Source organism: Malurus melanocephalus, unplaced genomic scaffold, assembly GCF_030028575.1.
Source record: "Malurus melanocephalus ecotype Western Australia unplaced genomic scaffold, MMel_1.1 scaffold_231, whole genome shotgun sequence".
Classification (NCBI taxonomy): domain Eukaryota; kingdom Metazoa; phylum Chordata; class Aves; order Passeriformes; family Maluridae; genus Malurus; species Malurus melanocephalus.
The window spans coordinates 749,938-766,019 of NW_026623463.1; the positions used below are offsets into that span (position 1 = coordinate 749,938).

Here is a 16,082-nt window from a genome sequence, read left to right on the forward strand (position 1 = left end):
AGGGTAAAGTGTGACACTTCAGTTCTGAAACTTGACTGCTCTAACGCATGCTTTTCTTTTGTCTTTCAGGTGAATTTRCTGTTGTCGATGTCCAAGTAGCCCAACAGTGTGAGGCTGCTTGGAATAAGCTTCAGCTGAATGCCAGGCAGTGAAGGGAATGCAAAGGCATTTGCTTGAAGTGAATGAAAGAGCCCACTGTGCAGTCCAATCTGCATCAAAACTATTCAGGTTGCTTAACCCTGTTTCAGGGAAAGAAAAACCAAAATGGACAGGTTTGTTGATTTGTTAAAGGTCTTCTGTTCATTGGGCAGAAGGAAACCAAACAAAAAACCTTTGCTGATCACTCTTATGGAAGCTCAATTACTGCCTTATCCAGATACTTCAAAATTGAAAACCTTTTTTGTTTTTTAATGTAAAAAAACATTCCTGCTTTCCCTTAATGAGCTGATATATGCAATGGAAAGTCACACTTTCAAAGACATGCTGGAAATACTGTGCAGGGAATCAAATAGCGCAGCAATAGATATTTGTGAGACTTGGAAGATAAGCACATTGGTATGACAATGAGACTTAAGCAGGCAAGGTCTGAGTTTTTCTTTAACTTCCCTGAAAATCCTGGTAATCCACTACATGCTTGAAAGTAACGCAGAGGTTCTTACTTAGAAAAACTATTTCCCACCTGTGAACTGTTTCTTGAAACTGGATGTGTTGTCTTTCTTACACTATTGTGACTGGGATCTGTGAGGTCTGAGCTGAAGTTTCGTATTCTAGCCTTTCTCCATGTAAAGAGTCTCAGATCCTTGGGATTTGCAATGGAAAGCTGTGCAATATCATTTCTGTTGTTTCTGAGGAAACTACATGTTTTAAAGCAACACTTAGGATTGAGGTTTTCAGGTACTTACTTTTAGGGTAGAACTGGGTTTTTTTGCCTTTCCTAAGATGAGATGGTGGTGTTACATTGTTTAAAGTGGGAACTGGGGCTGGAACTTGCACAGCCTTTGTGCCATGGAGTAAGAGCTAATAATGGGATGTGGGGATGCCTGCAATTTGATTGCAAGGTTGTCAAATCAGTGTTGTAAAGAGAGGGTAACTATTCGGTAACTGGTAGAGAGCGCACACTGTTGAGTGTGCATTAACTGGACATTATTGGGGAAAGCTGAATGCTAAATGCCTGGCCACTAATGGAGTGAACACTTCAGGGTGTCTCAGTGCATAAATCTTCATTGTGCAGCACTGCAAAACAAAAAATGTAGTGGGTGATGTGGCAGATTTGTAACTTATTTATAAAGCCTATTCTGTACTTTTGAATATGAAGAAATTTCCTTGCACGGAAAAAATACCATGGGTGGTATTTTGATTTAATAATTTTCCTTTTATAAATAACAAGGCTGGAGAATATGATGGTAGGATTGAAAGCTACCACAAGAAGTGTTGCCGCAGTGGTGCTGAGGTACATAAATGGTACTCATAGGACCTTACATGATTCCTTAAAAATTAACTAAAGGAACTAACGAGGAGGAAAACTTATCCTCTCCCTTTACTCATGTAGAAATACAGGCTGTAAAATAATGTCTAGTGCATTGTAATATATGTATATTTGTTTTTTATAAAGTTTTCCAGAAGGACTGCATGGTTGGTGTACAGAGTTATGACTGACTTAATACAGACATTGTACAGAATTGATGTGAAGGGTAAACCATGGCAGTAGTCACTCTTGTGCTTGGGATCTTTTTCTCTCTTCGAGTACACAGACAGCTCTAGGACAGCTGGTGGAGAGATTAGAAGAGCAATCAGTTTATACAGCCTGTTTGCTAAATGAACATTTGTTTAAACATGTACAGTTTCAGATATTTACGTTTACAAATAGTGTAAATACTTTCAAAAGATTAATTTAAGATGCTTTATATTATCTGACTAGAAACTTGCTGTTTTTAATTTTTTAAAATAAAAATGTTGCCTCCTATTTTGGTCCAAGAGTAAAGCTTTATTCTGTATCCTGAGGCTTGTCTGTCAAGGTAACTGTAATACAGAGAAAATAAACATCCTGTAAGCACAGGCAGTACATTGCTGAGAAGTGTTCTTTTTTTAGCTGTAAGAGAATTGAGTTTATTTGGCACAGATATATACCTGAGTGCTGAATGTACAGCTAATCGTTAAATTAATGCCTCTTTATGGTTATAATAAAAGTAAATTTGTATTTTCYTTACTGACAAGCAATCTTGTGTGCCTAAAAGGTCTCTTTCCTTGCCGTCTTGTTAGGAGGAAGAAATCACAGCTGTGACCCACAACTGTAATATAAGAACAAATTTTAACTAAGTTGGCTTTTACTAAGAAAGCTTGGGAGCTGGTGGCAGAAAACACAAGTACTATTGTATTTGATAACCGTTCTTGCCTGGTTACTCAGATTCATCTACGCAGAGTTTCTCATTACCCATAGTACTCTTCTGGCCCTTGGTGTTGTAGAAGCACATCATCCAGAAGATTGTGATTTGTCCCCTGTAATGTCAGCGTGAAGCATCCCTTCACCCTCTTGCCTTTCACAATGCCATTTGAATGAACTGTCAAAGTTAAAATTCTCCTTCCCTGTGGAATTTGGCTTCTGGCTGAGAGACATGGGGCAGTGATGTGTGACTAGAGCTTCCTTGTTCACTTGGAGCCTAGGGGGTCTGGCCATTTGGATTGCATCTTGTAAATGGGGTGAATGCCTGGCCTTTTTGTACAACAGTGATGCTTGCAGCAAAACCTTATGATGTGCCACATGTTTTTCAAGCAAAACTTAATAGTCCTTTTCTCAAACTGCCTGTTTGGTATTGACAAAGTAATGTGGGTATGAAAAGGGGAAAAAGTCTGCTGCTGAAGCCAATCCTGGTGACTACAGATAGATCCAGCTCTTGTTTTCTCCTACACTTGTGCGTTTTTATCCTCATTGAGCTCCAAATCAAAGCTAATACTGTTGAGCAAATCAGATCTTTCATATAAAGACCTCTAAAGAGAGCAAAAAGAAAAAACAATCAGTTGGTCCCTTTCAGTGGTGGCCAACCATGCCACTAAGCCATGGGAGTTGTCATCAACTGAAGCCTGGACACCCAAGAGACACCTCGTATTCCCTATCTTGGAGTGCCCCTYGTCCCTGTGCCCAAGCTGCTCTTTGCCATCCTGTGGCCACCAGCCTGGGTATTCCTGGCTGAGAGCCAAGGCAGGCTCATCAGTCACACTTGGCACAACCAGTTCCCAAAGTTTCCAGTTCATCAGCTCTAGGATGGAAGCCATGTGCTTCAAGGGGCTGCACATTTGGTGTGTAACTGCTGCTCAGACTGATCCATCATGTGCTCTCAGCTGAGGCGAACCTGGTGTTACAAGGACCTGRTGTGTAGATGGGCATTGTGAGCTTGAAGAAAGGAGCTTTATTTTCATTGCTAAGTGACTGTTGCCACCCTGATATGGGAAAAACTGGTCTGAAATGCTGATGTGACTGCTTGCTGTGAGCATTAATTTCTTGCGTTTCAGCATTTCATGCAGGTAGAAGATAATAAAATGCAAGGAGTGGTGTCACAAAGAAAGAGATTGCCAAAAGTAGTGCAACACTTGATTCTTGGAGAAAAGGCTCCTGAACTGAATTTTTTCAGACTGAAGGGGGAGCTCCACTTTCTGGCCACCTAAGTGGGTGACTTTTCTCTGTRTCTTTCAGCTGCAAAGAGAGCCTGTGTAGAGTGAAGGGTTTTGATGCTAAACTCTCTGCCGGGAGGCCAAGTGGGAGAGCATCCTGCATCTCTTGTTACCCATGTGTGTCATGGGTGCCCTTTCCCTTCATGCCAGTGGAGCACCCTAACCCTACATCTYCCCCGGGAGCTGATGTTCTTCCAGCACATGTGCAAGGGGACTGAGGAGCAAAGAACTAAACTTGTGACTTGAGCCAGCTCAGGTGGGAGATAACTTCCTTGTCTAACAGAGGAGATGGTGCTGAGCAGAGGTCTGAATTTGGGGGGCCCAAAAGCAATAGCCAGTGTTTTATGATTGTGCACGCTCGGGGCCTTGGCTCATTGCCGCCCTCCTGAACTTCCACCATTTCCTTTCCATTAGCAGTGGGCTGTGACCATGTACAGAGTATTGCTGTGAGGGCTGGCAATGTTTGGTCTGTGCTGCACCAGGGAAGACAGCTCAAATCCTTCACCTGAGGCCTCAGCCCCCAACCAAACATGAACAACACGTGATTTCAGTGCTGACCAGTTGTGTTTGCCTCTGGTAAAGGACAGGATTACACACCAGCACAGTCACACCGACACTGAGCTGGCCAGAACAGCATTTTCATCTCTGAGGAAGGGTCAGAGGTAGGAAACCTGAGTGAATGATAACAATTATCGAAGGATTTTGGAGTTCTTCTCCCTGCGTGCTTTCACGTGAAATGAAATGCTGTTTAGATAAAATCAGAAGCTTTGTGCTTATATTGGCATYTAATATTAATGTTTTGACTCACAAAATGAGTTTGTGAGTCTTGTTCTTACCATTCAGTGCCAGCATTTCAACTCATCTTAATGCTTTCCTGAGAGGGAATTTCATTAAGAGTCACRCAGGCAGGAAATTTGGTTTTGAACAAAACAGTGGTTTTCCACATGAAAATTTGTGACCAGTCCCATGCAGTAGTCCCAGGTTTCTCTCCACTGGGTGGTTTCCTTGCTGCCGTCCAAGGAGCTGATAGGCAGGAGCAGCCAGGCAGGGATATCACAGCAAGTGCTCAGCAGGAGCTGGGACCCCATATTGAAGCAGACAGGATTGTTGTACTTGGGGAACAGTAAGTCAGTTTGGTCCTGAACCAGGGCCTCAGTGGTGATGTGGCCTTTGTTTCATGGTGTTGGACTTGAAGGGAAGGCTATGGGAGTTGTGGCTGAAGTCAGGCCACTTCCTGTGGTTTTGGTTGGTCCCCTCCCAGCCCACATGCATGGGTCCACGGTGGTCCTGTGGAGAAATACACAGCTGGGTGAATTTAGACTCAATAGCCTCCTGGTCCCAATATCACATTTTGTCTGGAACTGGACCAAACTTTYGTTTTCCATTCAAGAGTCACTTCTAGCACTTTCTGCATCAAGACGGGCTGTTTTTTCTAAGTTTTTGCCCTCCAGTAAGCACGCTACAGAAATTGGATAAGCGCTTGGAGAGCGATGAGTCCCTGGAGGGCAGAAAAACCACTTGGGTGGTGCATGAGCTGTGTAAGTGGGAGTCCCTGTCATGTGAAAAGGGGAGATTTACTCAAACCCTTTGTGTTTGRTTGGTCTGTCAACAGCCCCAGAAAKCTGAGACCAAGGRGTGATTTCACCAAYGTTGCTGTTCAACAGCAGGACAGCTTCCTTTATCTCCCTTGGTTTTCAACTGATGTGGGGCTTAGCTGGAAAGTACCACTGAGTTCCCTCCTCTGCAAGGGTTTCAACAGAGCCTGGCCGTGGTRTCTCTGTTCTGCTCCACCCTCCCCTTAGGCCCCCTTAGATTGTGCTGTGTTGTGTGTGGGAGCTTGGATGTGCTGACCGTGTTCCATAAAGGAGGTAGTAAATGTATTTTCCCAAAAAAATTTCCACACTGTTATCTTTTTTAACCCAGTCATCTTTCCACAGTCCCCCTCTTCCTATTGCCCATCTACATCTTCTGAAAGTACCTGGACATAGGAATGTCTTTTTCTCTGTAGCTTTATGCTAAAAAGAGCCTTTCCATGCATGTGTTTGTGTATGGTTGTGTGTGTGGCTGGGTGTGGGAAATGGCCTTGCCAAGCTACAKGGGAGAGGGAAAGGCAACAAATTGATGCTCCCCCTCTGATGACATCCTGGGTAGATGTCTCTGGGTGCTGGAGCATCCGCCAGCTGTGGCACATGGAGTTTTTATCATTCGCAGCATGTGTGGCATTGAGTTTTTCCTGCCTAAGCGTGAAGAAGTTGATTCTCGCTGTGCTGCAGCAGCGGCTTAGCCTCCTTCACTGTTACCTTGTGTTGCAGCTCGGAAAAAAAACAACAGAAAAAAGATCTAACTTTGCATCTGTGATATGTTACAGCACTGGCCGTGGGCAAGCCTGAGCCTGTCTGTAAGCAGGACAGGCTGTCGGTTTCCTCCTGTCCTCCCATCAGAACTATCACATGCTCTTCACAAACACCAGAACGGTCACTCAGCATTGTGCCGAATTTCCAGGTGCTGGGCAGTCTGGGGGGGGCTGCAGCAGCCAGGCCCGGCTTGCAGGTGAGCCAGCAGTGGTGTGTGGCTGGCACTGATGGGAAGTGCGCRGTCCTGCGAGGTCAGGAGAGACCCAGGACTGGCCAGCGATGTTTTAGTGYGGCTCAGGATTTCCCTGGTGTCGAGCTGTAAAACCTGACTGCTGYGTGATGGATGAAAGACCAACGTGTCTGCAGGCAAACGGCGGGACTGCGGGAGTCTGAGGGAAGCGATATTGCAAAAGCTATTTGAAGTGATTTGTAATAGCCAGTTGGACATTTAAGATGTCCATTAATTAGCCTCAGCACAGGGAGGACTTGTAAAATTGAGATGGGATTTACTGATTCCCCCAGATAGMAGCTTTCTGAAGGGAAACTTTGGAGACTGGGAATGGGATGTCAAAAATTATTATTTGATGGCTCAGATGCTTGCAGCTTTTACTAAAGCAGTCACTCACCTCATGTAACAACTTTAACTGCAAGGAATTGGTCACCTAAGTCACTGTTTAGTGAGAACACTCACTGGGGATGAAAAACAAACCAGAAGCAATGTTGACCTAAAGCTACCCAAATCTATGGCAGCTTCCCCTCACAGGTGCAGGTAACAAGCCCGCATTTTTCCATTGTGGCCACCTGGGCTCCATGGGGGAGTGTTGTGGGGATGCCTGCCTGGACATAGGGGATGGGGATGTGCTGCCCCAGACTTTCTTCCCCCCCACCAGTACCAAACCCAGAGTGCTGCCAGACCATCACCCTCTGGGCTTTCCACCTCACCTTGCCACTTTTTTGTTGTTTGCTTACTGTTTAATGAAACCCTTTCAAATAACTCCTTCACTTCTGTGTTTTCACATTTCATATACAAAGAGAACTCTTTTTATTCTATGGTATTAGCTGCTCTCTGATGATATAATTTGCTGAGGGCCCTCTTTTCATCAGAYACACAAGTAATTCATCCTGCGAGGTACTGACAAGCAACACAGAAACATTTCTTAGCTAAGGGCTTAGCTCCCAGCATTACAAGGGAGAAGGGTTTAGTATTTTTAATAGAAATAAGCAGCATTACTGCCTGCTTCTCTGGGAAGAATGGGGAGCAAYTGGGAGAGGGGAAGCAGGGAGATCATCATCACTGCAGCAGCCACTTCTCACATGTAGGAAGGCACCGTGCTTGGTCTGTGGCTGTGGCAGGGACTTGAGGGACTCATCCACAGCTGCTCCCAGGTGGAGGYGTTTTGTGCACTTGAAGGGGGTTACTCCAGCCCTAGCTCTGGCACAATCTGATAACCTGAGGGTGCAGGCTCTGGCTCTGCAGAACAGCTGAGAATTCCTTCCTGCCTGTAAGGGGTAGAGGGGAGCAAAAAAGCAACRAATTGACAATTTTGCTCYTGCTTTCATTTTTCAGGCTTTTTATGAGGCTGAAAAGACAGACTGTCCCAGGCAGGAGGATTTGCTGCCCCTATATTTCAGTATGGGAGAGCAGTATAATGTGCTTCTATGTCCAAAATAAAAAAGCCAACAAAATCACTGATTGTGTGATAAATCACAGGTAATTTTCTTGCATGCTGGCAGAAACTGCAATGCTGTCTGGCTGGGGAAGGGAGATGAGAAGCAGGCAGAGAGAAGCTGTCAGGGAGATCCYTCCCAACCCCTGGCTGATGGGGCAGACCTCCAGTCTTTGCTTGCCCTGCCAGGATCCTGGAAGCTGGGACAACAGGTCCTGGAGCCCTGCTCCTCTTGGTGTTGGGTGGGAGGGGATGTCCCGGGATACCCCATCCCTTGCTGGACACAGTGGTGATGTCCTCACTCATGAATTCAAGGCTGCCTGGACCCTGTAAAGCTTTYTCCTGTGCTGTTAAATTGTTGGCCTGGGACCAGGAGCACTTCCCCTCGCCAAGGAGCCTGGATCTGACCCTGCTGGGCAGTTTGAATGGGGCAGCCTGGCTTGGAGGGTAAGAGAGGTAAATGTTATGGAAGTGGGTAGAGTCTCTTTCCCTGCCTCTGCCATGGGGTGGCCAATCTCCCTTTTTGCCAGGAAGAAGCTCATGCTGCAGCCGTACTCACACATACAGGAGGACTCACATTTCCTGGGGTTGTTCCTTCCCATCAACCACTGCTGGGATTAGCTTTACAGAAACACTGCAGAAGGTGCACTTTGCAGAGTCTTCCCTACAGGTGGTCTCCTCAGAGGACAAAGAAAAGTCAGCATCAGCACCATTAATTTAAAAAAAAAACCTTAAATTTGACATAGATCTAGGCAGTTCTCATAATGGCAAATATATATATATATATATAATATATATATAGTCAGGAAATGTAGGTTATATTTAATTATCTGTACTCCCACATAAACACAGTTGGCATGTTTAGACTTCCTTCTTAAGAGCTCAATGGAAGAGTTGTTTTTCTTATGAAAATGTGGACAACTAGGGAATTTGGCCTTCTTTTAACATCCTCTGAAGCACTGAAAAAGTAGGGAAAAAAGAGAAAAAAAAGGATTTATGCCTTTTTRAAAAGCTTAAAACTTTAAAAACAGGCTTTAAAAAAGCAGCTCCTGTATCTTCTTTAAAAAGAGAACTCTGAGAAACTACCTTTAAAACCAAGACACACTCAGTTTTTAAGACAATGTTAGTATGAAGACTCTTCAAGGGAAGTTAGAAAATTTACATTTTGGAAAGTAAAATAGCCTGCACTTGCAAAACATTTGCAATGAAACATTCATGATCAGTTCTTCTCCTTCCTGACTGGGAATTTTCCAAGCAGAGAAGGGATTGTTCCCTCCTCTGAGGAGAAGAGAGACTTCKGCTCACCTCCTTGGGCTTGGATCTGTCTTCCACTGGTCCAGTTTGGGAGGGGGCAGACACATCCCAGTAAGGGCCATCACCCCCCATCCTATCTGTGCAAGGGGAGAGGTGGTTATGCTGCTTAGGCACAATGCCATTCTTTCCCAGAAATGCCAGCTGCTCTCCAGTGACACCCCAAGAGCTTGGGAAGCAGCGTTTGTCCCCTCTCCCTGGGAGCTGGCACTTCAAATTGGAGAGAGGAAGCTGCTAAATTAGCCATTGCATTGTCCCACGCTTTTGAAATATTCATAAATAATCTCCAAATAGCAGCAAGCAGRGAGAGAAGTTTGCCGAGGATATTAAGGGTGGTTGAGGCAAAGAGCTGACTGTGAACAGTTGCAGGAAGACCCTCGTGGCACTGAATGAAAGGGTAATAAAATCACAGATAAAATCTGATGTAGATAAATGCAAAGTGATGCRCATGGGGAAAGACAATCCTGACTTTACATACAAAATAATGGGCTCCAAGCTGGCTATTTCCACCTGGGAGCAAAATCCTCAGGTTATAATAGATAACTCTATGCAAATGTTGGCTCAAGACTCAGTAGCAATCAAAAAAGCAAACAGAAAACTAGGAATTATTAGGAAAGGAGGAGAGAGCAAAACAGGGGAAATCATTATGCTGCTGTATAAATCCATGGACTCCCTTCTCTTGAATATCATTGTGCGGTCCTGATTCACTGATCTCAAATATGATACAGAAGAAATAGAAAAGTTACAGAGGAAGGCAATTGAAGATGATCAAAAGCACAAAAGGGCCTCCATTCAGGGAATGACTGAATAGATTAAGACTTTTTATCTTGAAGGAAAAAATGACTGAAGGAGAAATATGACCGAGTTTTGTGAAAGGAAGAGCGATGTGACTGYGGAACAGCTGTTCATATTATTCAGTGCTCTTCAAAGGAAGAGAGTGAACTTCAAAGAAAACTATCAAGTGACAAGTTCAAAATAAACAAAGGAGATTTTTAGCTGAGGCACTCCTTGCCACAGGGTACATTGGATGTTTAAAATTTGTGTTGGTTCGATAGGGTGTAAGCTGATCGATAGAAGAGAAATCCATCAAGAGCTATTAACTGCGGAGATGGCATCTACAGTTCAGGAGGTTCCTGAGTCACAGACCACTGGGAAAATGGAAAGTATTCTGGGAAGAACAAACAAATGTTTGCTCTATTTCTGTATCACTTCCTGAGAATCTGCTGGGTCTTGTCCAGGGCAGAATGCTGGGCCAGGTGTATTTTGGAGGCTGACCATTTTCAGTCATGCCCCTGTACTAMATTTCACACCAGGTCCTGTATCCCACTAAGGCAACATGGCTGAAATGTAGCCTGAGGTGTCTGGTGCTCTTGCCTGCCTCTGTTCCCACACCAGACACATTTTGTACCTTAAAAAGTCTTCCRCCAAGACCCACAAGCAGGTGCATCCTGTTTTCCTTTAACTCCCAAAGCAAAAGTCTTCACCTGCATGGACAAAGTTTCTTCGCCGAAGCCAAGTCGTTCTGGAATGCAACAGATAACCAAGGGATGCAGCCTGGTGCTCCAAGCAGATATCTCATGTGCATCTCCCTTTGCCTGGCCTGTGTGTGTTTTTCCAAGGTGTCATTGAAAGAGAATACCTGGGTATGAGCAACAAGAGAATGAGGAAAAAAACCATGCAGCATTGGCTCTAATGTCAATCCAAACCTGAGCATTCACTAGATTTTCCCCCATTAAATTAAAAACAAACTTTTGGTTGTGCACTGGCACAATATGCAAGTGACTCTCCTGGTGGAAACCTCAGCACTTTAATGGCTGAGACAGTTGTGTTTCTGTGAGCTTTTCCAAGGTTGCCTCGAAAGCCACGCCTCAGCAGCGTACAAGCTGGTGGACACAAACCAGAAACCTCACTCTGCACCTCCCTCCCAGCTAGAAATGAGAATGTGGGATAACGGCTATTACAGGATTATCACAACCAGGGAGAAATTCCTGAGCTCAAGTATCTCTGTTCCCAGATCAGGGTAATGCCACTGCACTCAGCTAGCCATTGGCAAAGCTTGTCAAGACAGTCTGGCTTGACACCCTCGGCTGTAGGGAACCTGCCCATTTCTGGAGGCTRCTGCCTCACCCAGGCAGCCTCATGCTGACATCACATGCTCAGCAATGTAAAGATGAGGCTTATTTTCTGAAAACCTACCATTTTCACCTATAAAGCCAAAATGAAAGTAAATGGAAGTCCAAATTCTGTTTTTATTGACACCCATGCTATTTTGCAGCAGCTCTGAAGGAGTAATGATGATATATATTGAAATGGGGACAATCAGACATCTGTCCTGTTGATTGATCTGCAGGAGAGGGAGCACAAAAAGGTCCATTACACACAATGAAGCAAATACTCTGATAATGACTGTCATGGGGGAAAAAATCCCCACTCACATTTCTTGCCCCTACATTTCTATTAGGAAGGAGACCCTGCTCTGTTTGGCTCTGGAAGGGAGACAAGGGCCATGGATTTAAGTGTGAACTGGAAGTGGGCAAGGGTAGGAAACCCCAGCTCCTGACTGTGACCTGGGGAAACCAGGTGGCTTCCTCCTCCTCCTCTTCCTCCTCCTCCTCCTCCTCCTCCTCCTCTTTGGATCTCCCCATGGATCACTGGCTGGGAGTCCTGCCACCCTCAGGGTGCCCCTGGCACCAGATTTGAGCCGATGATCTGGAGCAAACCCCAGCCCAGTTTCCATCACAAGGGCTGGCATGTCCTGCCAGTGCTGGAGGGAGTTTTTAGCCCCAGAAAGGCTGAGCCCTGGCATCCCATGGYCACACAGCTCATGGTGGCTGCTGGTGTGGCATCTGTGACTCCTGTGCTCCGGTGACAGCCTTATTTTGATATATTTGTGCTGAATAACACACATTTCCTGTGAAGAAAGGTGGGTATTTCTGTGTCGAGGGAACTTGGCAGCTCTGAATACTGAGCAGCCATGTCCTCAAAGCTCTAATATTCAAACCAGGAATCAACCCTATTAGCACTAAAGGGAACTGTCTGAATGCCAAGCCAGGTTCAATAAATAAGCACTGACACATTTAGAAATGGCTTAGAAAGGAGAATTAAAAGTTTTGCTGCTAATTACATTTCTTATTTTAGATTTTGTGTCAGTTCTGGCTCTTCCATTCAAATGAGACAATAATTTGCTGCCAAGATGAAGGAAATGAGATGATCTGAGAGCAGGCAAAGCTGTTCATCCATGATAGAAAGATAACAGGGACCTCAGCCCCTCCTGCAAGCCTCTGGAAACACCACAAGGATGGGGTCAGGAGACCTGTGCCTTCCAGCCTTGTGTTACAGCGAGCTCCAGATCTCTGATATCCCTTGATCCCACCAGAGCCAGGAAAGCCCAGGAGCCAAAGGAGAGACAGGCAGGCTCCTCTGACCAGCTGAAGGTATGCAGCCCAGGAGGCAGGCGAGCAGAAGCAGGGAGCACAGCTTKCTGGAGGCACATTTTAYAAGMAGCTTCGAAATCTGTGCCGGCTTTAGCAAGCAGCCCTGCTCCTCGAGACCCAGMTGCCTCCARTGCTGCCCCAATGGGGGGGSGGTTCTGGTGCTTTGATGTGGTAATGACAGATAACTGATACTGATGRCAAAGGCTAATCCACTCTGCCCTGTAATGTTCCCAGTCAATCAYGCAATATTCTGTTATTGGAAAAACTCATTTTTGCCCCTCTGATGGTAATCAGCGTATGCCCTGAAGCACGAGCCTTGATAGCCTGTGTAATTTGCAACCCGGCTAAGTGTAACTGTGGATGTTAATCCTATTTATACAAATGCCTGGCAAGCACAAGCAGGGCTGCTGGGACAAGCTGCAGGCCAGGGGAAGGCACAGCACTGGATTCCCAGGAATTGTCCTACGGATTTCAAGTGRTGGGAGATGGAGAGGTTTGGGGTGGGCAAAGAGCACAGGCAGAGACTCTACAGCTGTGTCACTTGTGCTGCCTGGGATTTGTTCTGGAGAACTCTGGATTTCATCACAGTGCATGTCCTCTGCTTTGGGCAGCCACTTCTGTACCTAACAAATGTCATCCAGAGGGACCTTGAGAGGTGGGTCCATGTGAACCTCATGGAGTTCAGCAAGGCTGGTCCAAGGTCCCACACAKCCCCAAGCACAAATACAGGCTGGGCAGGGAATGGACTGAGAACAGCCCTGAGGAGGACTTGGGGTGTTGGCTGAGAAGCTCAGCATGACCCAGCACATGCACTCACAGCCCAGAAAGCCAAACACGGGGTCCAGGGTGAGCACCCTGAAGAGCATGGTATTGTCAACAGCAAGGAGCAGACTCCTGCAGCAAGGATGAGGGAGTAGCAGGCACCCAGCCTGGGGGGAAAGAGATGTGGGCACAGCTCACTGGTTACCCACTCCTAAAAGGGCAGGAAAAGACATTTCCTCACCTCACCAGGGTGCAGTGAGACCTAAACATATTAAATGACATATTCTGGTCTGGGGGGGAGCCAAGTCCCAAAGTGATGCTCAGCTTCTGTACTCGACTGCTCAGTACTGAAAACACCCTCCTCAGTGCCTGCTGCTGTCCTACACTGGGAATTGGGGTTATGTGCTTAAGAGGCACCAAACCTGCTCCTCTCAYGGGTGGGTTCTCAGAACTGGCTTGCACTGGCAATGGGTACCTGTGCCTGCCATCGCTTGCTCCAGCTCYTTCTCCAAGGAGAGGGAGGAAGGGAGGCCATGCCTTTGCAACTGGAGGAAAGCCCCAGTTTCCAGGAATTCATGGCTTCAGGTGAAAACTCACCAAACAAGGTTCTCAGGCCGCAAAGAAGAGAAAGGGTGGATGCTGCAAAGAAGAGAAAGGGTGGATGCTGCCAAGCCTGGCCTTTGCAGGAGTTGTTACTTGCCAATGACAACAGTCCCATCAGTACAGGGGGACCCAGCGACACAGGGACCCAGGATCCAGCAGCATTTCCAGACATGGATTTCCCTGGTCTTGTTCCCCTTCCAATAGCCCTGCACCACCCAGCACCTGCACCACAGTGTTTACTGCTGGCACCATTCCTTGTCCTGCAGGATTGTTGAAATTGTGGCATTTCCCTGGCATTATTCCAGGTTTAGCTAACATAAACCAAAACCCAAAACTTCCCCAAACCCAAACCAAGGAAAGCTCAGCTTCATGACTATTTCACTGAGAATGATATCTCTGGAAAACAGACTTAAATGACACTGAGCTTGCTGTGCTTTGTTTTCCTGCTGTTCTTCTCTAGGAATATAAGAAACATCAGACATGCTAAGAGCACGAATGTGTGAGTGCACGCAGCACTTCAGCACACCAACACATCCTCTCTGTCTTGTGACACCTTTGGTTTGCTTTTAGAGCAAGGCTGTGACAGTTTGGCCTTGTCCCTCATTTCTACGGCTGCAGGGACCCCGATGGTGGCCAAGAGACCCCACTTGCTGTGGTTCCAGCTGCAAAGTCTAAGGTCAGCAGCAAGGAGAGGCTGGCAGAGGATGGAAATATATTTAATTGTGTTCATTAAAATAGATGGGAAAGAACAGACGAGCATTCAGGCACATTTATTTTCTTTGAGACCTGAAAAAGAGTTGGTACAGCCAAGAACACATTTGCTTACCCAACTGCACGCTCCAATTGGTCTAATAAAAACGTATTTCATTTGCCTACAAAAATCACTCTTCTGGGCACATTACAGCCATAAAAGGATGCTGTTTTCTATTCCTGGCTTCTTTTAAAAGGCCAAGCCTGGCTGCTGTGTTATTGAAATCACCAGACACACAGTACAGCCCACTGAGCACTGCTGTAGGAGACTTCGCATTATGGTCCTCTAGGCTTGATCCTTCATGCACATAAATGGATTTTACACTCATGGTACCCCTGGGACACCCAGGCAGCTGCTTCAGGTTGTTGCCAGTTTAAGTAAGATTAGTGTCAGACCCAAGAGCTCGTGTGCCCTGCAACAGCCCACGCTTTTTCCTCGGTGAACTCGTGTCTGTGACAAAGAGTCGGGCTGGGGATACGCACTGGGGTGATGCGTGCAAAACTGATGGCAAACYGTGGGCATGGATAATCAAATCTAGRTGAAAAGAGGCAAAATTGGTCCAGGATCTGGTAGTGATGCAGGTGCCAGCAAGCAGGTTCTGGTTATTTTGGCATCCCTGAGACTGTGTGTAAAGGATGGTCAGAAAAGATGCATTGAAGCCAGAATGTGGCCCCCTTGGTCCTCTGTGGGCTTAAGGCTGCTCCTGCCACCCACTGCCTCTGAGCTCTAATTCTCCTGTGCTATTACAGAAACAGCCTAAACATCATGTTTTAGTTATAAAGTGAGTTTAGTGGGTGGAAGGGCGGGAGGAAAGGGGGATTAAATTTACTGCTCCAGTGACTACAGATCTGAAATAAATCTCCTATTCAATGATAGATCAATAACATCAAGATTGGGTTTAAATTATTAATAAACTATGAGAAACAAGGATAATTATTCTATGAGTCACAGCTCTCTAATGCACTGCACATTTTTTCCCTGAGACATCTGCATTGAAGCACAATCTGCCTATCTTTTGGCAGAAAGCTGTAGCCAAGAAATTAATGCTTTTTGTTTTGCTAGCTAAGCATTTCATAAAGCCTCGTGGGCTGAGACAGCCTGGTGACAATGTTGTGCTTCACTCATGGAAAATCYCTTAGGCCAGGATCCCCCCAAAACACTGAGGTGTCTAATGAGTCCCCAAAAATGAATGGGATTGATGTGAATCACATTGGTGAATGGTTCAAAAAGCCCTCAACTGTCCTTTGAAACCTGGATATCTGAAGATGGAGGAGTTGTGCCAGCATAAAAGGAGCTGCTGGCCTTGATGTCTGTCCTGCTGGTGGCAAGGAGGAGGCACAACCTCCTGCTGGTGGCAAGGAGGAGGCACAACCTGGGCACGGCATAAGGCAGGGAGGGGAGGAAGAGTTTTTTCACATTGATGATAGACTGGCAGCAGCATAGAACTGCTGGCGAATTTCAAGTGAATTAACTTCCCCTTTTCAGGCAAAAAGACAGGGAAACATCAGCCTGAGGAGGCCTGCTCAAATCGAAR

At 45.9% G+C, this 16,082-nt stretch overlaps 1 protein-coding gene across 1 annotated transcript in view; it reads left to right on the plus strand.

Moving 5' to 3' along the window:
* The window catches only part of COG3 (component of oligomeric golgi complex 3), a 32,052-nt gene extending 29,819 nt beyond the window's left edge, over positions 1 to 2,233 (plus strand). Inside the window, exon 23 of the mRNA XM_057374696.1 lies at positions 70 to 2,233. Within this exon, the coding sequence (XP_057230679.1) occupies positions 70 to 99 (30 nt within the window). The 3' untranslated portion in view covers positions 100 to 2,233. The remainder of the gene's footprint in view (positions 1 to 69) is intronic.
* The last annotated feature ends 13,849 nt before the right edge of the window (positions 2,234 to 16,082 follow it).